At 41.8% G+C, this 27,522-nt stretch overlaps 1 protein-coding gene across 7 annotated transcripts in view; it reads right to left on the reverse strand.

The window, feature by feature from the left end:
* Nucleotides 1-27,522, reverse strand: part of CCDC138 (coiled-coil domain containing 138) — a 73,985-nt gene that overhangs the window by 17,324 nt on the left and 29,139 nt on the right. For 6 of the 7 annotated variants that reach the window (XM_048856554.2, XM_048856534.2, XM_048856504.2 and 3 more), the window contains 3 exons: nt 26,530-26,646; nt 24,248-24,440; nt 9,331-9,507 (listed from right to left, as the gene is read on the reverse strand). In XM_048856554.2, coding sequence (XP_048712511.2) covers nt 9,331-9,507; nt 24,248-24,440; nt 26,530-26,646 — 487 coding nt within the window. The remainder of the gene's footprint in view (nt 1-9,330; nt 9,508-24,247; nt 24,441-26,529; nt 26,647-27,522) is intronic. The other variant, XM_048856565.2, reaches the window with a different exon arrangement.

The following is a 27,522-nucleotide window of genomic DNA, read 5'->3' on the forward strand; positions in this document are numbered from 1 at the left end:
ACAGACAAGGTGGGCGAGGTAATTTTTTTTACTGGACCAACTTCTGTTGATGAGACAAACAAGCTTTCAAGCTACACAGAGCTCTTTCTCAATGTAGCTCAAAAGCTAGTCTTTCTGACCAAAAGAAGTTGGTCCAATAAAAGATGTTATATCACCCAACTAGTCTCTCTAATATCCTGGGACTGACACAGCAACAACAACACTGCATACGCAAAGTATATATGTTTATCTTTTTTAATTCTTCGATGTAAATCCATCTTTATAATCTCCATCCATTTTTGTTGCTCTTTTCTTCACTCCCTCCAAATGTGTCAATACCTTACAGGTAATAAGCTGCCCAGAATGGAACACAGTATTTCAAATGCAATCAAACCACAATCATACAGAAAGGACCTATAACCTCCCCAAGTTCTATGACAAAATGTCTTTACATATTTCAGAGGAACAGCCGTGTTAGTCTGTATTCGCAAAAAGAAAAGGAGTACTTGTGGCACCTTAGAGACTAACCAATTTATCTGAGCATGAGCTTTCATGAGCTACAGCTCACTTAGCTCACGAAAGCTCATGCTCAAATAAATTGGTTAGTCTCTAAGGTGCCACAAGTACTCCTTTTCTTTTTGTCTTTACATATTCAACCCAAAACTCAACTGGTGTTTTATGCTGCCACATCACATTGCAAATGTATCTCTAAATGTAATTATAAGAATGCATAGATGCCATTCAAAACCATATAAACGATCCAGAATGGCTTTCAGTAAAATAATCACAGCAAATATATTGGCCTCCTTTTAGAGTATGATTTGTTCAATTGCAGAATTGCATGACATTCTTTTATTGTGTTATAAGGTATGAAGGAGAATAATTCTAAAAATTCTGCTAATTATTTATCTTAAAAGTTCTGCCTAATATGAGAATAAAAATAAACTTAAAAAACCACCACACACTGGTGATTGTTTCTAACGGTATTTACAAACTTGACAGTTTATTCTTTCAGACTGAATATCTCCATTTGAACTTTTATGTTCCCATCCTGCAAATAGTTACACGAGACATTTCATTGACTCTAATGAGGCTACTCACACAGGTGAAGTGAAGCATATATGCAACTATTTGCAACATTGAGACCTAAAGTAGAAAAATGTGCAAAAACTATCAAAGTTTATATGCTAAAAAATTTAACTTTATATTTATCTGTTTACAGAGACCAGGTATGTTTATACTTAAATTCTTCAAGCCTTATATTCTTGAAAAATATCAAAATCTCAGGATTCAAGAAAAGTCATATATAAATAAAATCAGAAACCATCTTTGACAAAAACATAGGACATGCCAAATCTGCCACACCCAGTGATGTCTGCAGCGCTGAACAAGCAACCAACTAGTGGTCTATAACCAAGGCTCAGAACTGCTCTCTAGAGCTCCCCAGAAGTTTGTCTGTACACTAAGAGATTGACCACCAGTTGACACAGTTGTATCTAGACAGTAAGACCTGATAGTTAGCTATGTGAAGTTGTAACCCTGGTGTGAAAAAACTCTTCCCCCCAAACAGATACAGTTTCTTTACGTGTTTTCCTTTGGATGTGGCTTTAGACTGTCCCTGGAGACCTCTCTCTTTCACAGAGCCCCTACCTCTGACCATATCATGGGACATGTATAAAAATGTTCAACCCTCCCCCAGACAGAACTTGGTGTTTCTATTCAATGAGTTTGGCCACTGGTGGAATGGATGAGAGGGTCTGCCACGGAGTCTTAATAGGCTGCATGATACCCATGTCCATCAACAAAGCTATCTTTCCTATTGTAGCTAGTTGGAGAATGTCAATAACCTTACGGCTGCTCTCTTCCACAAGCTTAACTTGCTTTTCAAGAGAAGCTGCCATACATCTAAGGAGCTTTTGGTATACCTTGAAATCATCCAGTACCAGGGATGACATCTCCAGTAGCAGGGCCTCATCCAGGGATGAGGACAAAGCATTAAGAGGGGGCACTGGAGAGACTTTCCAAGGCTGTTCCTGCAGTACTGAGACAGGGTGCTGTTCCACCAACTGCTGGGGTAGCCTTAGTGATGCCGATCTTCAAGGTCGGTCAGTACCACCCCCACCCCAATCACCTGACTCTTGGTATCAGTCGGAGAGACTTCCCTCCTGGCTTTTGTGGCTTTACAAGGGGGCGGAGAAGGTGACCTGGAAGCTAGACGTGTCCCTCATGGCATCAAATATGACCACTGAGGGGTCAGAATGGTACTGGACCCCAGAAATGCCAGGTCCAAGTCTCCCAGTTCTGTGCTCTGCCCCATCTGAGATCACTTGCGGAACTGAAAGCATGATCTAGAGCGTGCCCCATTGTGTCTGTAACATGTAATCAGCAAGCCATCTTTAGACTCCAAGAAAGACCTGGAGTAGTCTGAAGCCCACAGCAGTGTGGTACTGGGGGTTGTCTTTGGAGACTGGGATCTGGATCAGTTCTGGGTTCGAAGTATCAAAGGAAGCATGGATGACTTCCTGACTGCTAGTACCGTACAACAAATTAGCATCAGCACTGGTGCAGAGGTCAACTGCGGTATAGGGTTGGACAGTGGTGGAGCCACTGTGAAATGAACCACAGCTAAGACACGTAGTACCCACAGTGGTACCAAATGAGAGTCCTTGCCCTGAACAAGAGGCGACAAATCGTGTTATTGAGAGATACAAAAGGTCTCTGCTGCAGCATAAGCTTCTAGTGTGTCAGTAAAGAGAAACATGGTTGTTCCACCAAGGTCAGAGAAGACTGACCCAATGTCTCTGCTGGAGCAAGAGCTGGTCTCGATGGCCCCTGAAAGGACACCAGTCAGCAGCTCAAGGTCAAGAGACACAGCATGAGCTAGTATCTGAGAACAGTAAGCTGAAGAGCACACTTTACGGTTGGTAATGGAGGAGCTTTCTGAGGAGGAATGTCTTTTTTGAGACTCTCACGAACCTGATACTGACTTCTTATGCTTTTGAAGCCGAGAAAGCTCAGAAGCCCTTAGCCTCCCAAAAGGCGGCTCTGGCAACAATGAACTCCTGCATCCATCAATGGGGGTAAAGCAGGGGAAGTACTTCTGGAAGAAGTCTTTGATGAGGTCCCTTTTGAAGAATTAGGGCAGCCTCTATGAGAAAATACCAGGATCATTCTTCTATAAAGGGGAAGGCGAGCAGGTCGTGAAATGGACAACTGCAACATCTCGAAGGTCAGTAACTGTTTTTTCTTCTCTGAGTGATTGCACATGTCCATTCCACTTCAAGTGACTCACAAGCAGTCTGGAGGTGTGTCAAGGTTCCTCCCCCACTCTGAACTCTAGGGTACAGATGTGGGGACCTGCATGAAAACCTCCTAAGCTTACTTTTACCAGCTTAGGTTAAAACTTCCCCAAGGTACAAATTAATTTTATCTTTTGTCCTTGCAATATCCGCTGCCACCACCAAACTCTAACTGGGTTTACTGGGAAACGTAGTTTGGACACGTCTTTCCCCCCAAAATCCTCCCAACCCTTGCACCCCACTTCCTGGGAAAGGTTTGGTAAAAATCCTCACCAATTTGCATAGGTGACCACAGACCCAAACCCTTGGACCTGAGAACAATGAAAAAGCATTCAGTTATTTTACAAGAAGACTTTTAATAGAAATAGAAGTAAATAGAGGTAAAGGAATCACCCCTGTAAAATCAGGATGGTAGATACCTTACAAGGTAATTAGATTCAAAGTATAGAGAATCCCTCTAGGCAAAACCTTAAGTTACAAAAAAGACACACAGACAGAAATAGTCAGTCATTCTATTCAGCACAGTTCTTTTCTCAGCCATTTAAAGAAATCATAATCTAATGCATACCTAGCTAGATTACTTACTAAAAGTTCTAAGACTCCATTCCTGTTCTATCCCCGGCAAAAGCAGCATACCAACAGACACACAGACCCTTTGTTTCTCTCCCTCCTCCCAGTTTTTGAAAGTATCTTGTCTCCTCATTGGTCATTTTGGTCAGGTGCCAGCGAGGTTACCTTTAGCTTCTTAACCCTTTACAGGTGAGAGGATTTTTCCTCTGGCCAGGAGGGATTTTAAAGGGGTTTACCCTCCCTTTATATTTATGACAAGGTGGATTTTCTAATCTACCTGAAGAGTGACTGAAGGACTACTCATCTGAACTTGGCATCATCTCTGGAATGCTGAGGTATAGCATAAGTTGTAAAAGTATGTACCGAAAACCAAATTGCTGCTCTACAAATACCTGTTATAGGTACTTAAGGCAGAAGCTTAAGGAAGCTGCTCAAGACCTTGTAGTGTGCCCTACTACTTTACCCATAGGGGTTACATTAGCAATTTCATAGCACAGATACATTTAGGAGGAAATCCAGGATCAGATTCTCTGAGTCAAGACAAGAAGGCCTTATACCCTGTCTGCAATTGCCATGAACAGCTGGGAGGATGACCTAAACAATCTAGTTCTGTTCAAATAAAAAGTTACTGCTCTTCTAACATCCACAGTATGAAGTCTCTTTTTCCTTATGAGAATGGGGCTTAGGAAAAAAGTTAAGTATATCACTTGATTGAGGTGGAATTCCAACACTACTTTAGTCAAAAAAATTTGACGCGGATGCAAGTACTTTGTCCTTATAAAAGATTGTGTAGGGAGCATGAGCTACCAACACTCATAATTCTGCTTCTCTTTCTTGCAGAGGTAATGGCTACCAAAAATGCTACTTTCTTGAATCGATGGAGTTGAGAGCAGGTAGCCACCATTTAAAGGGTGGACCCAGCAAACTTTGTTAGCGGTTTCCCCCCTTTTTTTCTAGAGTGGTCAGACTGCCTAAGCATGAAATGCAAGTATCATTGGTACGACTGAGGGCAGAATTGTTTCTGTTTTGGGAATAGAGTGTAAAATCCCAATGTTTTCAATCTAGCCTTCAAGTCTTTTGAGACTGTGAAAGTTTTCATCAGTCTGCTGAGAGAAGAGGGTTGAACCTTCCCAGGGGAAATCCTGAATAGTCTGCTGGACCTCCCATGGAAGACCCGAGTCTTGACCCATGAACATCTGCACATTACTGCAGCTCTGGTTGCTGAATCTTCCTCATCTAATGCATCTTGGGGGGCTGGGGTGGGGGGGAAGAGAGAGAGAGGTCCTACCCACGAGTTTGCCCTCTTCCAAGATGGCCCAGAATGCTTTTCTGGTAACCTCTGGTAACTTGTCGACGAACTTGAGAACACTGCCCTACAGAGAGAAATCATATCTGGCCAGCAAGGCTTGCTGATCAGATATGTGAAATTGCAGGCTAGCGATAGAATATATCTTACCAAAAGGTTGAGTCTTTTTGCGTCTTTATCCTTCAGGGTAGACGATGGCCATCCCTGACATGCTCTTTCATTTACTGTCGAGTCAACCAGAGAACCTGGCAAGGGATGAGTGTAGAAATGTTCACAGCCCTGAGAAGGAGCTCTTGGTAGGCCTGGTAGTCATCCTGAAGAGAGGACAACTCCCGAGACACCCTAACCTCATCAATCAGGTAATGAGGAGGAGGTGTGCAAAGAAGGTTGAACAGGAGCTTTCTGTACCTCCCCAGATAGAAATTGTGGTATGTAATGTTCCTGCTTGCTACAGGCATTGGTACCACGGGTAACCTTGAAATTCCTCATGTGAACTATCCTGACATCTGCTTGGGGATCTGGAGGATAGAGGAACTGGGAAGGATCTGGTGTTGGGGAGGAACCCCAGTTGTTTCAATACGGCCATTGGTAGGACCCCACTCTCTATCAGCCCAAGGATGTGTGTCCCTGGACCACCGCAGGAGCTCTTTTGGATACCAGGAGTGGAATCTTCAAGATGAAGGTGAATGCTGCCTTCTATTCTGGGAACGAGGGCCATAGGAACCTACATCAGGCACCAAAGAAGAGCCAGATGGCCAGGGAGGTGTGGTATCATGGAAAGGTGCCATGCCTCTGGAGACACTGATACCAGGGACAACATACTGAGTTTACATCTGGATAGCACCAGGCAAGGCACCAAGGATTGGACCTTACTGGTAGGTAAGCCAGATGAAGTCTGAAGCTCAATTAGTACAGGATGTGTCTTACATATAGCATGGTAGGTCCTAAAGTTGGGGACCACTGTCAATTCTGCAGGGACTTCAAGCCCCAGATAGGACAGAATCATACAACTATAGGACTGGAAGGGACCTCATGAAGTCCTCAAATACAGCCGTCCGCTCTGAGGCAGGACCAAGTAAACCTAGAACATCGCTGACAGGAGTTTTGTCTAACCTGTTCTTAAAAATCTCCAATGACGGGCACTCCCTTTGAAGCCCATTCCAGAGCTTAACTACCCTTATAGTTAGAAAGTTTTTCCTCATATCTACCCTAAATCTCCCTTGCTGCAGATTAAGCCCCTGTTACTACTTGTCCTACCTTCAGTGGACATGGAAAACAATTAATCTCTCTCCTCTTTATAACAGCCCTTAACATATACGAAGACTTATCAGTTCCCCCCAGTTTTCTTTTCTCAAGACTAAACATGCCCAGTTTTTTAAACCTTTCCTCATTGGTCAGTTTTCTAAACCTTTTACCACTTTTGTTGCTCTCCTCTGGACTCTCCAATTTGTTCATATCTGTCCTAAAGGGTGGTGACCAGAATTGGGCACAGCACTCCAGCTCAGGCCTCACCAGTGCTGAGTAGAGTGAGACAGTTACCTCCTGCATCTTACATTTGTGTTAATATACCCCAGATTGATATTGTCCTTTTTTCCAACTGCATCACATTGTTGACTCTGATTCAATTTGTGATCCACTATAACCTCTAGATCCTTTTCTCAGAATAGGTAGAAACCAACACTCTAAATAAAAATTAAGTAAAATAACAAATGAAACTTACTCCAAAATTCTAACTATAGACAAGTACACTAACTACATACAAGAAAACACGAATTTTCTGAAAGGGAAACACCTGCAGAACAAAGCAACATGCTCGGACTACCGGGCACAAGCAGTAAGAAGCAATTGAGGGAGGCTGAGGATGGCTCCGTCCTTTATACCATCATGCAACAGCACGAGACAGCAGAGGGTGCCCGTACTGCCATGACAGGTATCATTAAGGGGAAAATCTCCGGCTCTGGTGCACAGAGCATATACACACCTGAACTGGAATGGTCATGTGCAATCACTCAGAGAAGAACCTTAACTCTTCCCCCACAAACACTACCAGCTGTCATAATCTTTAACCACTTTTCTGAATACAACTCCTTAACCAACTATCCTCTCCCGACATAACAACAACTACTTCAACGAACATCTACAACTATTAGTGTTGGGGAAAATAATTTAGTAAAGGGTGTAGGCCTTGCTGGAGCCCTAGGCATGGTTAAAAGTATGGACCAAGGCTGTGAGCCAAAGTAGGCCTTGTCAGAATAGCAAGGCTAGGTATCAGCTAATCAAGTAAGTACATTCCTAAGAGGATGGTACAGGAAGACACAGATCCCTCGTGAGATAAGGAGAGAATGACAGGATAATGGATGAGGATTTCAAACTATCAGGTACAAGGCACAAGGATGGTAGCTAACAACATGTGGAGTGTAATAACAACTTGTTTGTACCAATGTATAAAAGGAAAAAAGTCATAGGAGGGGCAGTTTTGTATTGGCCTAGCAGACAATATTATGTTGATTGAGCCGATACCTTGTCACAGACATACATATGTTAGTGAACCTGTAGCTTGGTATGAGGGGCACTAGTACCGTGCTTTGATGACAATAAACCTGGCCAAGCCTTTGTCACTGAATGGAGCTTGTGGTCTTTCTTTACGAGCAATGTCGAGGTCTGCTGAATCAACGTTAGTTGCAAGCTATACTGGTGCAGCAAACACCGTAGCTTCAGAAATAACACTGCAACACTAGCAGCATAGGGGTGCGTGAAGAAGGGTGGGTGGGTTGAAGAGAGAGGGGCAGAGTTAAAATCAGGCAAACATGTGACATTCATCTCATTAGGCTATTTGATGCTCTTCAGCCTTCCACCAGTAATATTTATAAGAGTATCTTTTTTAACGCAGAGCGAACAGTCCCTTTTCCACCAGCACAAAGATACAATGGGGAGTTTGGTTTGAAATTTAAGTTCTTGGAGGAACCAAAATAGTTAAGTATGTAAGAATGCCCAGCTGACTATCTTCAATATTTCTAACACAGCGGCATTCCCCTCTTGGTCCAAAAACCCAGAAATTTTTAAAAACCAAACAGGTTTATGTACCAGGGATCCCCCAATACAGCATCTGACCCATCCTCTGCCTCAGTTTCCCCTTACTGAACCAACCAATAACTGCACATAAGCTCTCGTTTGTTGAGTAACACCCTTTCTTGGGGTCTGTTTTATTAAAATAATATCACAGCTCAATGTCAATTTAAATTAAAACCAGCCTTTCTCCAACTCTACATTGCCTTAGCCACTTGTTCAATAGTTCTTTTCCAAAACCCAGGTCCTGCTGTCTGGTGCTTCCTAAAGCCTCTTCCACTTAAAGGTTCTGCCCTTGTCCCACATGTGCCTGGCACAGAAGGCCTCTTCCCCAGGTCCTCTCTAACCCTCGGTCTCCCGCAGAAGTCTTCCTGCAGGTTTCTCATCCTCTGAGTAGCCTCCATCCCCTGAGAAGCAGTGCTTCTTAGTTGAGCATCAGGAGATCACCTGATCCCTAGCCTCAACATCAATCACTTGGGGAGGCAGTTTAAAAGTGGCACAGGTAAGGATGAGCCCCACCCCCCCTTAAAGCACTAGGTCATCCAGTAACAGTAAACAAAACAAAAAAATGTCACCTGGCCATCTAGAAAAGTCACTTTTACTTATTAGAAATGGAAAAACTGAGCAGCATCAGCTACTCACTCAAATTATAGAGAGTTCATACAAGAGCCTGGCTATTTTCATCTCTCCACCTGATGGCAGAAGGACTTACATCCAATGTCTGTTCTACCATAGACTGACTTCAGAAAAACTAGAAATGTGCCCGTCACCTACAGAAGCAATGGAAAAACCTTAGAATGAGCTGCAAAATGTAACAGGGATATCAGAAAACAGATCTGACAATATGCTGCATATATTTAAGAAATAAAAAACATCCCAAAAGTATCGACTTATACATAAAGAATGAGATAAACAGCAAACTCGTGAAGCTGTTCCCTAGCTGCATAACTACTGTATTTATACGACAAAAAGACAAGTACTACTTGCTACTACATATTACATCGGAAAGAAAGTATGTATTGTTTTTTCACTTGGGAATTAAGTTTCATTTGCATTTGTTTTTCATTTTATATTACTATATTTTTATTGTTTAAAACTAAGCAAATTTACCAGATTCCATTGTCATTTGAAGTAAACCATCAATGGCATTGGAAAGCAGACCTCTACTGGATATTCTTAAGTGACTTAATATAACAGGCACAGATTGGTACTCCAAAAACAAGGCCTTCCCTTCATCTGTCTTCAAGTCCACGCAAAGGGAATCAAATGCCTGAGCCAGATAATCAGCTGAAAGAGACATAAAAATGCAAACAATAACTTTATAATCACAGTTCTAATGACTGATCTATAAAGCTCAGTAGAAATAGCTACTTTGAAACTACTACTTATACAGCTATAAAATTAGAGATTAAATGGATCAAGATATTAAGATTTAAATTGTTAGACTTTTATTTTAATATTTCCTGTATTTCTAATTGACGATTTACTGTGCCTTGGTTTAAAGTAGAGAACAGGGAAGTTGGGGGCAGCCCACATTTTTAAAAAGTATGACTCAAAGATTAAAGTATTTTTCTCAAGAGATGAAGTGAACCCTCTTCTGCACTCAAAGCTTTATAATCCAGGTTACAGTTACAAGGAATGCTTATTTCTACACTGCATGAATGATGAATGCAGAAATTCAATTTTATTCTCAATATCATATTATTTCCAATATAACAGTGTAACACTGTTTGCGTTATGGCTTTAAAACACAGAAGCATGTTGCACTGGTTTTGAATTTTGAGTTAGTCTATCTCCCCAGCTTTGTTTCCTCTCCTCCGACAAAAGTTTCTCAGCAAGTGCTACATAAATGCCAATAAATACAAATTGTAATTAGTTTCGTGATCCAACTTAAATTTTTTATACAAATTAAACTATGAAAGGGAAGGACAAGGCTATGATAACTTTAAAGCCTGCTTATGTACAAATCTATTTACTTTTCTTCAGATTTTACATGTATGATATATAAAATATATAAGACATACTACACCAATTTCCTAAAAATACACACGAACGCTGAAGATAAAAATAGTCCGGAAATGACAATTGTGATTTTTTTTTGGCTTACATTGTATTCTATTCCAGCAGTAATTAAATGGACAACCTGAACTTCTCTCATACTTATTAGCGCCCTTATTCAGGATGGTACTTATGCATATGTAACTTAATACACATAAAGTAGTCCATTGACTTCAAATTGCTTGAAGTCAGTCACATGTTTATGTATCTCACTAAATTAAGGTTGTAGATACATTATAGGGTTTTTTCCTTTGAAGCGTGGTATAATCAATAAATCACAGACCCTGCCAACTTGAGACTATGTGTTCCTCTACATTTGGGAGACATCTACTAATGTGCTTAGAGATGAAGGAGAAGAATACTGGATAAAGACAAAGACTGCAACTACTCCATTCCCATTTACTTTCACAAGGATTTGTTTGGAGAAGTTTAATCTTGTAGTTTATATGCTGATTACCACTCTATAGTATATTAAAATATACAGAGACTTGAGACTCAGGGTTAAATAATAAACTCATCCAAGTACCTTAAATAACCACAGTTTCTTTATTTCAGATCTCCCTATTTCAAATTCTGATTTAGGAATTAAAAACACACTGCTCAGTTACAGGATGAAATAATTAAATTTAATGGAGCCATTCTATGGTACGAAAAGTTTAGTTACAGTGCCACCTCCTGGATTTACAACACTTTAGAACAGTGGCCAGCAGCGGATCCGGCTCCTAGGCGGAGGAGCGCAAGCAGCTCCATGCGGCTCTCGCCCACAGGCACCCTAGCTCGGAGTGCAGAGCTGATGCTCGGTGCGGGGACAATGCGCGGAGTCCCGGGGCCCCCCGCCTAGAAGCCGGACCCGCTGCTGGCCACTTCCAGGGCACAATGCGGTGTCGGAACAGGTAGGCACTAGCTTACCTTAGCTGGGCAGCACTGCCGGACTTTTAACATCCCAGTCGGCGGTCCTGACCAGAGCAACCCAGTGCCTTACATGCTGCGACCCAGTACTGGGTCACGACCTAAACTTTGAAAAACACTGCTTTAGAAGAAAAAAGTAATCTTACTGAAGCTCTTGCGTTATGAATAGAAGAAAATCAGTGCTTTACTTTCAATGGATGATCAAAATTCTTATGCAGTAATTTGATGAACGTGCTTTTTATTATTGAAGATCATACTTAACCATGGCATATAAAGTAACAGTAAAAAGCAATGATGAGAAGTTAAAGTGTTACCATTGTAAGTATTGGGTTTTAGCTGTTTAGCTTGGTTAATGAGTATTGGTAATGGCTATTTTTCATTTTGGGGGTTGTTTGTTTATTACTATCAGGAAGGACTTCTAACTAATGTGATTCTCATTTTAAGAATATATTTTACATTAGTCTATTGGTTAGAATAACATTCTCCCAATTATTAGAACCTATATCTGTTTTAAAAACTTCAAAAACCCAACCTAAGACACACTTTTATCAGGAATTTTAGTTTTAATAAGACAAATATAGCACAAGCAGTGACAGCGTAAACTTCCACATAATGTCACACTAATGTGCTTCCTACCTAGTCTGGAGAGCCCACATCTGTAAGTACGAAAGCACAGTTCAGTCTCCAGAGTTATTTAATCCTTAGCCTCCCTGGTTAGGCTGCCAATGATAAAAGTGGTAGTAGTCTTGTGATGTGGACATCTATCTGCCCACTGGGAACTGGCCTGAAATCACTCACATATTTCATGGAAGCCTCTGAATAGCCACCCAATAGATCTCAGAGGGTAGATGGTGAACAAAAGTTGACATTGGGGATGGATTTACACTGGCAGCCAAAAGGTGCAATTCTCTATAGTGCATTACCAGTTCTCCAAAATACATAGTCCCGTCCCTCTATTCTCCACAGAAGATGTTCTAAAATTTGAAAACATTCTACAAAACAAAGAATGGGTTTTATTTGTAAAAAATCACATTTAAAATCAGGAGTCAAAGATTAGGTGGTAGTACTCTCTCAAGCTCTATCGACTAATCATCTTCTCAAGATGCTCAGATAATGATGAACACCACCTCAACACACAGATGGAATAGAACAAGGATAAAATTAATCAATTAGCAATTTAACAGTAAATTAATTTAGCCCAATGGTGAAAACCTGCAAGGGATGGCAAAAGCAGAAACATGGTATACCCTCCATCTAGGGATAAATGCCCCCCTAGGGGAGTTCAAATCCACTGAATTGGGCATGTCAGATTCAAGTGCTCTGTCTCTCTCTCTGGCCCCAATACTGGATACACTGGGAGGATCAGGTCTCCTCGTGTGGGAGGGCAGGAGGAAGGAAGGTGTATTAATGTAGAGGGAATATATGGGCCAAAAGTGTTAACATAACCCAGTTATTGTCCAACACTAAACAAACAGTGTTAAACAAGCTTTGGGGCTTGGTGTACAGAGATCTCAACTTGCTTAGTACCATGGCAAACACATCATTAAAAATCCCTTTAACATTTTATTAAAGATACAGAAAAGGAAGGAAAAACAATTAAAGCATTTTAGATGTAAAATATTAAATAAGGTTTTCTTTATAACATCCCTTGTTCCCTTTAGCTGAAGAGAATTTTTAGGAGGAAAAATCCTCATTTGACAATCTCTTAGATGGTATCAAAGATGGCAATAACTGTCTTTTTTGTGGAAAAGAAAGTATGTTAGTTGAGATGGGCTAGAGCGGTTGTTGTTGCTGTCATAGCGAAAGACGACAAAAGAAGCCACATGCAAAAAGTGGGGAGAAAAGAACAGCAGAGATTGAAATTCAGCTTCTGTCTCTGATGTTGACTCTCACTTGCAACCTCACTGTTGCAAAAACACAGGCACAGCACACAGTCTTATTAGCCACTCCGAGACCAACTTAAACCAACATTGGGGTGTTTAGGGCATTGCTTTTAGCTACATCTTTCTGGTCAAAGGCTTACAGAGCTGTAGTAAGGAATACAACCTTGGCTGGCTAAACCAGACTCTTAGTAGAGAGAACGAAAAAGCAGACGGATAAGAAAGATAAGAAATAAGGTAGGGAAGGAAAAGGATGCATGGGGAATGGGGAGGTCACAAAGTCTCACATCCCATGGTGTTTGGGATTCAGCTAGAGCCAGTAGAAGTGGTGATGTCATCTGGGTCCTGCTCTCTGGCCCAGTCTGGTCAGGACATCTCTCAGGATTAGGACAAAGAAGGTCTGGGGTCCCAGGAAATGGTGTGGGTGGCAGCCATGATGGTGAAGCTCCCTCTGATAGCCTATTTTTCTCCTGAAGTCTTTCTTTAAGGACCATACTAAGGTGGGTTGAACAGGGTAAATTTGTAGGCCCAGTTATCACAACCTCGGGTGTGTGTTCTGGCCAGGGGTAGATCATCCTTTCCTTGGCTGTTGCGAGGACTATGTTGATCCCGGACTGGAGTCTCCCTTCCATGAGCAGCAGCTTCTTCTTCCTGGTCATAGAGGGCATTGTGGTGCTCCAGAGCAGCTACAGGAAGGTAGCAACCACTCTTAATACTTCCTCCTAATGATACATGCCTGACAACTCCTCTGGTTTCCCCCGTCCCAGTTAGAGGAAAAGGACTTTGGCAATGGCTCCTCCTCCTGCTCTCTTTCAAGCGAGGTGCTGCTCCCCCTGCTAACGAGGCAGCCGTTTGAAAGAACAGTTACTTAACTATAGGAATTGGTTCTTCAAACTATGTGGTCTACAGAGATTCCACTCTTAGCACTCATGCAACTCATGACCACGAGATTGGATTCTTGCTGGCTACGAGTGTTCGTTGGAGCTGTGCCCTAAGTTGCCAGAGCTCTAGTGGAATAAGCTCTCCTGTGGCTAGGTAGATCTCTTCTAGCTAACTCATAAATTCTTGTGCAGTCAGAAACCCACTTGGATAACCTCTGAGTGGATACAGGTTGGCTCCTGACCTTGTAAACAAAAGTCATGAATAGCCTAGGTATGCTCCTGGATGATTTTGTTCTAACTAAATAAACTGAATTCTGACACCACCTTAGGCAGGAATTTAGGGGAAAGTCTAAGGGTAACCCCGTACTTCTGAAACGCTTATAGAGGGTACCAGACATGAGGGCCATGAATCTCTTCTACTCTCCTAGCTGAAAAAATGGGCCACCAGAAAAGGAATTTTCATGGACAGGTGGCAAAGGGAACAAGCTGTTAAGGTCTTAAAAGGGGGACCTATCAACACTGCTTATACTATACTTAGGTTCCAAGAGGGAGGAGGGCTTCTGAACTGGAAGAAAAAATGAGACCCTTCAGGAAATTTATTACTGTTCGGTGGGAATAGGAGTTTAATTCACACATTGCTGCCAGATGGACTCTTATGTTGATGGAAAAACCAGATTGCTTCAGGGCTAGCAAAAAGCCCAGTACTGATTAAATTGGTACTATCAGGGAGAAATTGGGTGCTGAGATATAAAAGCTCTTCCATTTTGCTCTATAAGTCAGTCTGATTGAAGGTTCCCTTCTCCAGAGTAGAACGTTCTGAACCTCTGCGGAGGTCATCCAGCCCACATACACGCTGTCAAGTGTAAAGATTTTGGATCAGACAGAGGAGCTGACCACTGTTTTGAGAGACTGTATCAGGCAGAATGGGTAAGATAGCTATGCTGGTAGGTTTACAAGATCTGAATACCAGAACTGCCATGCCCATGCTGGGGCTACCATGCTCATGTGCCCGACATTTTGCTTCAGTTTCCTCAGGACGCTATAAGGAACAATAGAAACATGTACATCAAACACAATGTCCAAAGGATGAGGAAGATATCTATTAGAGAGCTGAGCTTGTGAACCTCCTGGAGCAGAAAGTCCGATACTTGTAGTAGTTTGCTGTAAGCAGGTCTAAATTTGGGAACCCCCATTTGAAGAAAATGTTCTATACGAATGTATGTTTGAGACACCACTTGTAGTTTTTAAAAGGCTCTCCTGAAATGATTTCTCAGGATGTTCTGAAGACCAGGAAGGTGTAGGACTATTGGTGTGACATGTAGAATGCATCACTCCTATAGATGTATGGCCTTCTGACACAGTAGTGATGACCTTACTTCTCCCCTTGCCTATTGATATAGTGCATTGCTGTGGTGTAGTTTGTCAGCACCTGAACTAGTGTTCCCAAAGAGTAGACAGAAAGCTTACATGCCAGGTGGATGGCTCTGAGCTCTAAAATGTGTGTGTGTGCGCGTGGACCATCATACCCAAAGAGTCAAATGATTCAGAAGAGCTCTTTACCCGAGTAGGGGCATCTGTTATCACAATTTTTACAGGCAGAGGTATGGAAAAGGGAACTCTAACTCTGCTGCACACCTAAAGTGGTCTGTACACAAGTTTAACAAGGAGAGGACTTTTTGCAGGTCTGCTATCATCATGGATTCATAGAAATGTAGTGCTGGAGAGGTCATCTAGTCTAACCCCCTATGCTGAGTCATGACCTAGACCATTCTTGACAGGTGTTTGTCTAACCTGATCTTAAACACCTCCAGTGATGAGGATTCCACAAATTTCCCTGGTAACTTAGTCCAGTACTTAACTATCCCTATAGTTAGAAAGCTTTTATTAGTATCCAACCTAAATCTCCTTTGCTGCAGATTAAGTGCATTATTTCTTGCCCTACTTTCAGTGGACATGGAGACCAACTGATTACCATCTTCTTTATAACAGTCCTTAACATATCTGCAGACTTATCAGGTCCCACTCAGTCTTCTTTTCACAAGACTAAACATGCCCATTTTGTATTTGTGCATTTGATTTTTCCTTATATTTGACTTTACTGTTGATTTCAGACCAATACTCCAATTTCTAAAGGTAATTTTAAATTTCTAATCCTGTGCTCCAAAGTGCTTACCACCTCTTCCAGCATGGTGTTATTCACATATTTTATAAGCTCCACTTCATTATCCCAGTTATTAATGGAAATTCTGACTAGTGCCGGACCCAGGAGAGATCCCTGCAAAACTCCACTGATATGTCCTCCCAGTTTGATAGCAAACCATTGATAGCTACTCTGAATAGTCTTTCAATCAGTTGTGCACCAACCTTACAGTAATTACAGCTAGACCACATTTCTCTAGTTTGCTTATAAGAATGTCATGTGGAATTGTGTCAAAAGTCTTACTAAAATCAGGTCCACTGCTTCCCTCATCCACTAGGCCAGATACATGCACTGTCTGCTGGGTCGATACACTGATCTCCATCATCCTTGCATGGATCAAAGGTGAAGTCTCTCATATTGTGCGATAAACACACATGACAACGTGTCCTAGAAGTCTGAGACACGTTCTTGGGTGGGCCTGAAGTTGACTGAGGAGGTCCAATATTACCTGAAACTTTCTCTGCGGAAAGCTCGAGCTGTTTTGGAGTCTGAACACTATTCCTAATAACTCTATTTTCTGCTTCGAAATCAGTGTGGATTTTGTCTCTGTTGACCTTGAGACCTAGCGAGATGAAGAGTTTCAGGATTGTCTGTACTGGGTTGGTCACCTGTTGTGGTGATCTTCCTCACATTAGCCAGACATCAAAGGTAACAATATACATGGATTCCTTTTGTTTTTAGGTGAGTTTCCACAACCAACAGTTACTTGGGTGAAAACCTCTGGAGCTGTACAAAAGCCAAAGAGCTGAGACTGCACCAGTAGTGTGACGTTCCTACCAGGTATCTCAGGTATTTCCAGTGGAGATGTGAAAATAGACATCTTGTGGGTCAACAGCCATAAACCAGTCCACAGGATCTAATGAAGGGATTAAAGAACCTAGGGTTATCATTCTGAACTTAAAACAATGGATGGAAGTGTTGAGACATCAAACATCAAGGAGGGGTCTCCAGCCCCCTTTCTTCTTTGGGATTAAGAAGTGGGAGCAAAAGCCCTGGTGCCTGAACTCCAAGGACACATGTAGGAGCAATAGAAGTTGTAAGAGGGACTCCACCTCCTGCTTCAGCTGTCTCTCATGAGAAGGGTCTCTGAAAAGGGATTGGAAATGGGAGAGAGAACTGAAAGGCAAACCTGACGCCAAACCAGGCATGCTGCAGCAACTCAGCTGCAATGACTCATTCCTCCAACAGAGCCTGCAGTGACTCAGTCCTCAAGCATGCTGCAGTAGCCTATCCCTGAGCAGGGCTTGGGTCAGATGACCCCCAGGCACAGGTATTTCACTGACCCCACCAGAGCTGCAAGTTAGTAGTATTATTGCACAGACCTGGCCACAAAACCTCCTGCTGCCTCACAGCATAGCAGACTCCCTAAGCTTCCAGCCTGCCCTTGATCCAGTTCCTGTCCCAACCTTGCCATAGCCTTGTCCATGCCCTACTCTGGCTTTACTCCAGCTCTGTTACTAACCTGCTCCAGCCCCGCATCCACCTCATGACCCCTGGACTCACAACCAGACTTCAATCCTTGGGCTGCATCTGGACTCCAACTACAATAATGATTTGGCTTGTCTATGGACTCTGATCCATGGCCTGTCCCTAGACCCCGGTTTTACCATTGCCCTTGACCTGGCATCCAACTTCGACCATCTGTCTTAACCGCCAGTCTTGACTGCCTGGAACTAGCGCCTGATAGGGACTGAAAGTGAATGGGATACCCATTGGTCACAATCTCAAGAACCCTCCTGACTGAGGTAATGCCAAAGGTGTTTGGGGGCAGGGGGGGAAAGACTAGAGCACAAAAGATCCTCTAGAAGTCAAAGCGGACTACTGACATTGGTGTCAAACCTGCTGCCCATTTGAAACCCCTTACTATAGGCAGCCAAGGTCAAAAGAGGGTCACCTCTGGTGAAGTCTCTGACTCTTCTTCAGTGGCTCAGAAGATCTTGCTGGATGACCATAGGCTTGTGTCAAGTAGTGTTGCCTGAAACAGGTTTGGTATCATGGCTGCTTCCCTTTATGAGTTGGGACACAAAATCCCAAGCAGCACAGGATAGTTCTGGAATCTTTTAAAGTATGGATGGCTTCATCAGTCTGCCTACTGAAGAAGTTGATTCCCTGAAAATGGGAGTCCTAAATTGTCACCTTGTCTTCCTAGAGATACTGAACAACTGGGAAGCCATGGCAACATTCTCATGGGTAGTGCAGAGGCCACTGTTTGCACCAATCAGACATGTTCAACAGTCTGTAGTGCTGTCCAAGATGTCAGTTGGCCCTCTGACATAAGATTTAAGCTCTGCTTGGTGCTCCTATCAACAAAATTAGTTTTGTCCTATTTTAAGAAATCCTACCTTGAGAGCAAAAAGAAAAGGAGTACTTGTGGCACCTTAGAGACTAACCAATTTATTTGAGCATAAGCTTTCATGAGCTACAGCTCACTTCATTGGATGCATACTGTGGAAAGTGTAGAAGATATTTTATACACACAAAGCATGAAAAAATACCTCCCTCCACCCCACTCTCCTACACTTTGCTTCTCTACAAAAGAAAAAGGACACTAAACTTTCTAAACTACTACATGCCACAAGGGGCCACAGCAATGGTTCCCTCAACCCACCCAGCAATATTGTTAACCTATCCAACTATACTCTTAGCCCAGCAGAAGCAGCTGTCCTATCTCGGGGCCTCTCCTTCTGCCCCTCGACCCCCACGAACATGATACAGTTCTGTGGTGACCTAGAATCCTATTTTCGACGTCTCCGACTCAAGGAATATTTCCAACATACCTCTGAACAACATACTAATCCACAGAGACCTCCCTACCAACACTACAAAAAGAAGGATTCTAGGTGGACTCCTCCTGAAGGTCGAGACAGCAGACTGGACTTCTACATAGAGTGCTTCCACCGACGTGCACGGGCTGAAATTGTGGAAAAGCAGCATCACTTGCCCCATAACCTCAGCCGTGCAGAACACAATGCCATCCACAGCCTCAGAAACAACTCTGACATCATAATCAAAAAGGCTGACAAAGGAGGTGCTGTTGTCATCATGAATAGGTCGGAATATGAACAAGAGGCTGCTCAGCAGCTCTCCAACACCACTTTCTACAAGCCATTACCCTCTGATCCCACTGAGAGTTATCCAAAGAAACTACAGCATTTGCTCAGGAAACTCCCTGAAAAAGCACAAGATCAAATCCGCACAGACACACCCCTGGAACCCCGACCTGGGATATTCTATCTACTACCCAAGATCCATAAACCTGGAAATCCTGGGCGCCCTATCATCTCAGGCATTGGCACCCTGACAGCAGGACTGTCTGGCTATGTAGACTCCCTCCTCAGGCCCTATGCTACCAGCACTCCCAGCTACCTTCGAGACACCACTGACTTCCTGAGGAAACTACAATCCGTCGGTGATCTTCCTGATAACACCATCCTGGCCACTATGGATGTAGAAGCCCTCTACACCAACATTCCACACAAAGATGGACTACAAGCTGTCAAGAACACTATCCCCTATAATGTCACGGCTAACCTGGTGGCTGAACTTTGTGACTTTGTCCTTACCCATAATTATTTTACATTTGGGGACAATGTATACCTTCAAATCAGCGGCACTGCTATGGGTACCCGCATGGCCCCACAGTATGCCAACATTTTTATGGCTGATTTAGAACAACGCTTCCTCAGCTCTCGTCCCCTAACGCCCCTACTCTACTTGTGCTATATTGATGACATCTTCATCATCTGGACCCATGGAAAAGAAGCCCTTAAGGAATTCCACCATGATTTCAACAATTTCCATCCCACCATCAACCTCAGCCTGGTCCAGTCCACACAAGAGATCCACTTCCTGGACACTACAGTGCTAATAAACAATGGTCACATAAACACCACCCTATACTGGAAACCTGCAGACCGCTATTCCTACCTACATGCCTCCAGCTTTCACCCTGACCACACCACACGATCCATTGTCTACAGCCATGCTCTGCGATACAACTGCATTTGCTCCAACCCCTCAGACAGAAACAAACACCTACAAGATCTCTATCAAGCATTATTACAACTACAATACCCACCTGTGGAAGTGAAGAAACAGATTGATAGAGCCAGAAGAGTACCCAGAAGTCACCTACTACAGGACAGGCCTAACAAAGAAAATAACAGAACGCCACTAGCCGTCACCTTCAGCCCCCAACTAAAACCCCTCCAACGCATTATTAAGGATCTACAACCTATCCTGAAGGATGACCCAACACTCTCACAAATCTTGGGAGACAGGCTAGTCCTTGCCTATAGACAGCCCCCCAACCTGAAGCAAATACTCACCAGCAACCACATACCACACAACAGAACCACTAACCCAGGAACCTATCCTTGCAACAAAGGCCGTTGCCAACTGTGCCCTCATATCTATTCAGGGGACACCATCACAGGGCCTAATAACATCAGCCACACTATCAGAGGCTTGTTCACCTGCACATCCACCAATGTGATATATGCCATCATGTGCCAGCAATGCCCCTCTGCCATGTACATTGGTCAAACTGGACAGTCTCTACGTAAAAGAATAAATGGACACAAATCAGATATCAAGAATTATAACATTCATAAACCAGTCGGAGAACACTTCAATCTCTCTGGTCACGTGATTACATATATGAAAGTTGCGATATTACAACAAAAAAACTTCAAATCCAGACTCCAGCGAGAGACTGCTGAATTGGAATTCATTTGCAAATTGGATACAATTAACTTAGGCTTGAATAGAGACTGGGAGTGGCTAAGTCATTATGCAAGGTAACTTATTTCCCCTTGTTTTTTCCTACCCCCTCCTCTCCCTCCTCAGACGTTCTTGTTAAACCCTGGATTTGTGCTGGAAATGGCCCACCTTGATTATCATACACATTGTAAGGAGAGTGATCACTTTAGATAAGCTATTAACAGCAGGAGAATGGGGTGGGGGGAGGTATTTTTTCATGCTTTGTGTGTATAAAAAGATCTTCTACACTTTCCACAGTATGCATCCGATGAAGTGAGCTGTAGCTCACGAAAGCTTATGCTCAAATAAATTGGTTAGTCTCTAAGGTGCCACAAGTACTCCTTTTCTTTTTGCGAATACAGACTAACTCGGCTGTTACTCTGATACCTTGAGAGCAGCGCACGGTAATATGCTATCCTCATGTGCACTTGTGAATGAGCAGGCCTTCCAGCCAAAAAGATTAAATGTTTTTGTTCCTTTTCAGTGAGGACAGATTTCAGAGGACTTTGCTGCTTTGTCCTCTCCCGTATACAGCTTGCACAAGTAGAGAGCCAGGTGCAGGATGTGAGTAAAAAAATTCCAATCCTTTTGCAGGGACTTGAAGTCTTCTGTCTCTTCTCAGAACCAGGCTAAGACAGAAGCAGGCAAACGACAGATGGAAATGACAGGCTCCAGCAGGACACCAATTACTGCCATGGCTAACCTCCCTGGTGTTGCAGAGCGTAATATGTCCAACAACTTGTATTGTTTCTCTAGCATAACCTTAAGGGGAATATCGTCATGCATTTTATTAAATCTTGGAGAACCCTGAATACATCTACAGAGGCCAGTGTAGGTGGGATCATCGTCTCATGGGGGGAAGAGGAGGAAATTTCAGCCCAAACTTGATGCTGTTCCTCTAGAGAATGTTTTTTTTGTTTTTACATTCTCCTCCTCTGGTCTCTTCAGCAGCTGTGGTTGGAGAACAGAGTTGCAAAAGGGAGACCTAGCCGTGGACACAGTGGAGGAGGCAGGTTTCCTGAAATAGTGTTGAACATCTGAAGGGGGTGATCCAGTATGGTCAGGATTAATATGGATTAGTGCAGAGGGGGATACCTAAGTGGGTAACCCCTGTGAGATCCTGACCTCTTCCTAGCTCCCTTGAAATTCTTCCCTGGAATCTGTCTCAGGATCTCACTGAGCTATCCTGGGGGCAGATAAAAGGTAAGCGGATGATGATTCTCTACTGTGCTCAGCAGTAGAAGAGAAAAAAATGGTTTGCCTCTTCTAGGAGAAAGGCAGTCCTATCAGGTATAAACTCTATATAGATTATGTTGGTATAGGAGATACCTCTCTGGCCAAGCATGGTGGCTGTACATCAGGGAGCTATGTACTGACCTTCCTTAGTTTCTCCAGGAGAGTTGACTCGGATACTGGGCCCACTGAGTACCATGCTTAGTACTATGTGTTGTTTTGGTGCTAAGGTAGCCGGGCCCAATGCATCAGGTACCGTAGAGTTAGTCAATACAAAGAAGTGGAAAACTGCTACTTCTGAGGATGTAGTTAGTGCAGAGGCACTGGATATCAAGGTGCTCTGTACCATATTAGATACCATAGGCAGCTCTGCCCTTAGATTTAGATGGTATCATGTGACCTGCCTTAGAACTTGGTATTGGAATGGGCCTTCTTGCTCTTATGACCCTTCACTGACACAGGCCATTTTAAGTCATAGTGACTTTTCTGCCTCTTGGTAAGCGCCAGAAAAGTTGACCTAGGATCATCTTTGCAGAGGTGCTCCCTACTGCACATGAAAGATGTCAACGCTAATGTACCAGCAGATGAAGGAGCCCTCTACAAGGAAGCCACCCAGGAGATCAAAATCGAGAGACAGCTCATTGAACTCAGAGATGGACTGACACTGACATTGAGGATTCTCTGAAGATCTCCTTGAGTCTGAGGAGACCTCCATCGACTTCTCCAGCAGGAATAATTTCAGGCTCACCTCCCTTGCTCTCTCTGGGTGTGCTTGGAGAAAGAGCAACACAAGGAACTATATTCCAGAACGTGTCCTTTCCCAAGACATATCGAGCACTGAGTGTGACCATCGTTGATGGGTATCACAGTGTCACATTAAAGACTGGTCTTAAACCCTGGTGATTTAACTTCTGCCATGATCCTAGTACTCCTGTATGTCGGTGTATGGCTAGGTTATCAGAAACTAACTGACTGACTATGCTAAATACAATATATTCTTGTTTTAAATAGGCCAACAGACAAAAGAAAACAATGACACTAACACTAATACTAAAAAAATCTAAACTAAGCTAAGCTAACTCTCACAGTGTGCAAGAGAAGAAGACATTGCCAAGGGTTCCATCTTGCAACCAGGGAGACAAGAAACTGGAAAGGATTCACTATGCTCTTTATGCCCTCAGATCGGGGTTGTGATGCAAGGCCACTTGTGTGGAATATGTGGATGATCACATGAAGAACTGATGCTTACCTGCCCCAGCCTCAGGCAGCATGGTTCTGACTGGCCTTTGGCAGCAGTGGACAGAGGATGGGGGTAGAGCAAGATAGGAGACAGCTAAGATAAGGGCTGCATTGCGTACGGGTGTGTACCAGCCCCAATTTCAGCCCAGCTAAAAATGACCCACCAATTTAGAACATATCTTCTGCCCCAATTCTATCTCACTATCATTTGTCCTCCAGTTAGGGAAGTAACCTACGAAATTACTACCATGCCTACTTAACAGATGGGTCAGCAACAAGGACAATGCAGCTCACCATGCACTCAGAGGACATGCAAATGACTACCACAGGATGCTTAAACACTGCTAGCCTGAACATGAAACATGCGGTCTTCTTAAAAAGCAGTGCAAAAACTGCTGCTTATTTATTTCAGCTATGAAAAAACCCCAGCTATCTGAAACACCTAGGCAACCATAACATCACTCAAAAAACAAAATTCAATTGTTGGACTTTGAATAAAACTTCATTTATTCCTGTATCATTTTTATCCTTTCGGATAGCTAAACATGTGAAATATACGATCACCAACATGTCTATTTTCCCCTTCCCTTTTTCCTGTGGATCCACCTTGACAATGTCAAATTATATCATAATCTACATTGAACATCTTAATATAATACAAATTATAACTTTAGAAAGCTTTCTGTTTGCTGCAGCATACTTTGTTTCTTAATAAAGTAAAACTTCAAGAACATATTCCTCACTTTACAACTACAAAGTACTTCAGACACAGATATAATACAATCCATTTGATGGACTTTGTGTATTTGATTTTTGCCCAGACAATGGCTGTTTACTAAATGCAATAAAAACATTTAAGAACTTACCTTGTGTTACTGTTTTGAGTACAATTAAAGTTGATACAAATCTCAAAGGTAAAATGGAACTCTTAAAGAAAGCTGCTGTCTTTGGTTTACTTTCAGCAGACTGCTCAGAAGAGCCATGTTGGTTTCCCTTAGTTACTATGCCTTTGAATATGTCTTCACCGAGCCTCCTCATAGTTGATGTCATAGTTGAATGCTGTTGTAAACATTGTATCCATTTTATAAGAGTAGTAAATGTAATCACACAACTAAAATCAAAGTCCATTTTAAAGTACTATATTTATAGAACTGTACATTCTACTGAGGCATGTTATATAAACTGGTGGTAGTAAATTAAAAATATTACAATTAAACTTAGCCAGTGGTAAAATAACACTGAGACACAAATAAATCTAGTAAACCCAGACTGTAACAGAATCAGCCTTTACATTATCCTGTTTTGCCTAGATACTATGGGATAGCAACCTAAAAGCAGTTACTGTTCTGTTAAATCTAGTAGAATACAATATTTGCAATGTACCCACAAAGAATTTAAGGATACAATTTAAATTTAAAAAAAAATTAAATTACTAAACTACCAACCTGCACTTAGTCTCCCACATTGAGTGACAACATAAAATTACTAGAGAAGGAAGCACTGAATATGAGATTAATTTCTTTACGAACATTGTCAGTGACCTCAGTTTCAAGATTCAGACATTCACATGTCAATTTTCTGTAACGAACCAGTCCGTGAGAGATTGAAATAAATTAGGTAATGAATGCAAAAGGAGTGATGTAGTTTAAGATCATGTATTGGTGAAAAGTAAAATTATAAATGAAAACAAATTTTAAGAAAAAAATTGGCTGTGGGATGACATTCTATACCCAATGTTTCAGCAAAATGACATTTAAAAGTGACAAGCAAATTCTGTTTTCATCCACAGCTATCAAATATATTCCTATATGGAAAATGTTCAAAATTAAAGCTAAGCTTAAAGGAAGGGATTTTCAAAGTTGTCTAAGGCAATTAGATGCTCGAGTCCCATTGAAACTCAATAGCAGTAGGACACCTAATTCTTTTAAAAGCCTTTGAAAATCCCAACCAAAAGTGGGATGGATATTGGAAACACTAAACTGATAGGGAAAAAAACCCAGAAAATGACCCTATAATCATGTAAAGCTACGCTGCTGTCTTTTTTCTGTGCTTATCTGTCCTTTCTACTTTGTTTATGGATAGAACCACTTAGCTATGGTATAGTATTGCAATAAAATGCCTCCAAACTTTAAGGAAATGATCACTCATATATATAATGCTATGTTACTCTTTTGCTAGAGGACACTCTTAAAACCCCAGTAGCCTTTACAACTGTTCATATTCATTTTTTTTCTAGGTCTGACCCACTATATTGATTTTCTTTAATACAGAAACATATATTAAGTAATTACAATTATGTAAAATTAAAGAAGGAGAATTTATGCATAATACACTGACATATTATAGAAGCGTCCACCAGCAAAGGAAAAAGTATTTTATTATTGGAATTCATGTCACTGAATTGGAAAGGCAAAACTCTGCGGCAGAATATATTCTTCATACCGTTAGCGTAATGCATCTTTAATGTGATCCAAGTTTAAAAAAATATAGATGCTCATGTAAAAACAATCTGCTTTATAACTTCCGCATCATTTATTAGAATCTAAGGCCCCTGTCCTGCGAAGATTTAGACATGTGCCTAGCTTTGCAATCAAAGGGACTACTCAGAGTATACAAGTTAGGAACGTGCATAAATTTTTGCAGGATCGGACCCTAAGATATGACCCCAGTTATGCTGCTACAATATGGTTCTGTAAGAACTTCCATTACGTACTGGATGGAAATATTTACTTCAGGATTAAACAATACAAGGTTTCACTTAGGAGCATCTTTTGTTTAACATTTATAAAATGGGGGTTTCCTTCTCTAGCTGAGAAGGATGTTGTAAAGATAAATTCAAGGTTTGAGAGGTTCTCAGATATTATTACAAAGGGGGCTACGTAAGTCCCCCGACAGATAAAGCATGGATCTATAATATAAAACTGAACAGTTTTAAATTATTATCTTAATTTTTTCCCTTTGCCCTATATCTGCAGCAAATTATTTGAATTTGAATGTTGTGAAGGCTGATGGTTTTTTTAAAACTATACTTACTACATCAAAAAGCATCCATTTATCTTACATCATAGTACCTGAGAATCTTCTGAGAATGAGCATTCTGAACATGAAATATTAAAGAATTAATCTGAAAGCAGAATATATGTTTTACCTGTGTCCCACAGTCCAGCTGCCTTATAGCCCAGTAAATAAATTTAATTACAGGCATATGTAGTTTAGGGTTCACAAATGGCATCCACTGGAGTTGTTCAGCAACGATAGGTAAAAGCTGGAAAAATATACAGTGGTATAGTTTTATACATCATCTGTCACTGAGTAAACAAAAAACATGATGATAATGGATTGCATATGCAAATACTTCAGTGCATTGAATACGTTTAGCACTCGCAAGTACATAAAAATTACATAATTATAGGTATTAGCTTGTAACACAGATGATTATTATTTTTTAAAAGGGCTGACTTCTAAAATGGACTCAAAATGGACTCAAAATGGGGCATAAATTCCTGTTTTTCTCAAAAAGTATCTGCCCAATCCATGTGAAATTTCACACAGGGTTAGGATTTATGCCCCATGAATTCTCTGTGTAGTTTGTTTGATTTCTCTTTGTAAAATGCACTGATACTAACTGTGTCTCCAAAGGAAAAAAATGGTTACTGATCTCTATGGCAAATGTTAAGATGCGTTGTGCACATATACATTCCACTGTAGGTGTTCATGTGCTCCCAATGCACTTGAATCGAAGACTTTTGCCAGCAGTACTTGGATGTCTTTGTACCTGCAGCTGAGTGTATAAAAGGCAGAGTCATCCTGATTCCCTCTCAGTTCCTTTGCAGCAGAAAAACAATGACATTTCCAAATTACAAGGAAAGAAGGAAAGCTCGTGGAATGCATATCTGCACAACACATTTCAAAGAACAGTTACAGAAGACAAAGTAATCGTTTTTTCTCCTTCAAGTGATAGTTCACATATACATTCCACTGTAGGTGATTTACAAGCAGTTTCCCTGAAGATGGTGAGACTTCAGAACTATGCAAACAGAGAATGACGTACAGATTTTTCAAAGTCCACATCACACATGAGTGATGGCAGAGTCTGGAGAAGTGATGACATAGTGTCTGGTGAAAGTATGTAAAGATGTAG

Source organism: Caretta caretta, chromosome 1 (assembly GCF_965140235.1).
Source record: "Caretta caretta isolate rCarCar2 chromosome 1, rCarCar1.hap1, whole genome shotgun sequence".
NCBI lineage: Eukaryota > Metazoa > Chordata > Testudines > Cheloniidae > Caretta > Caretta caretta.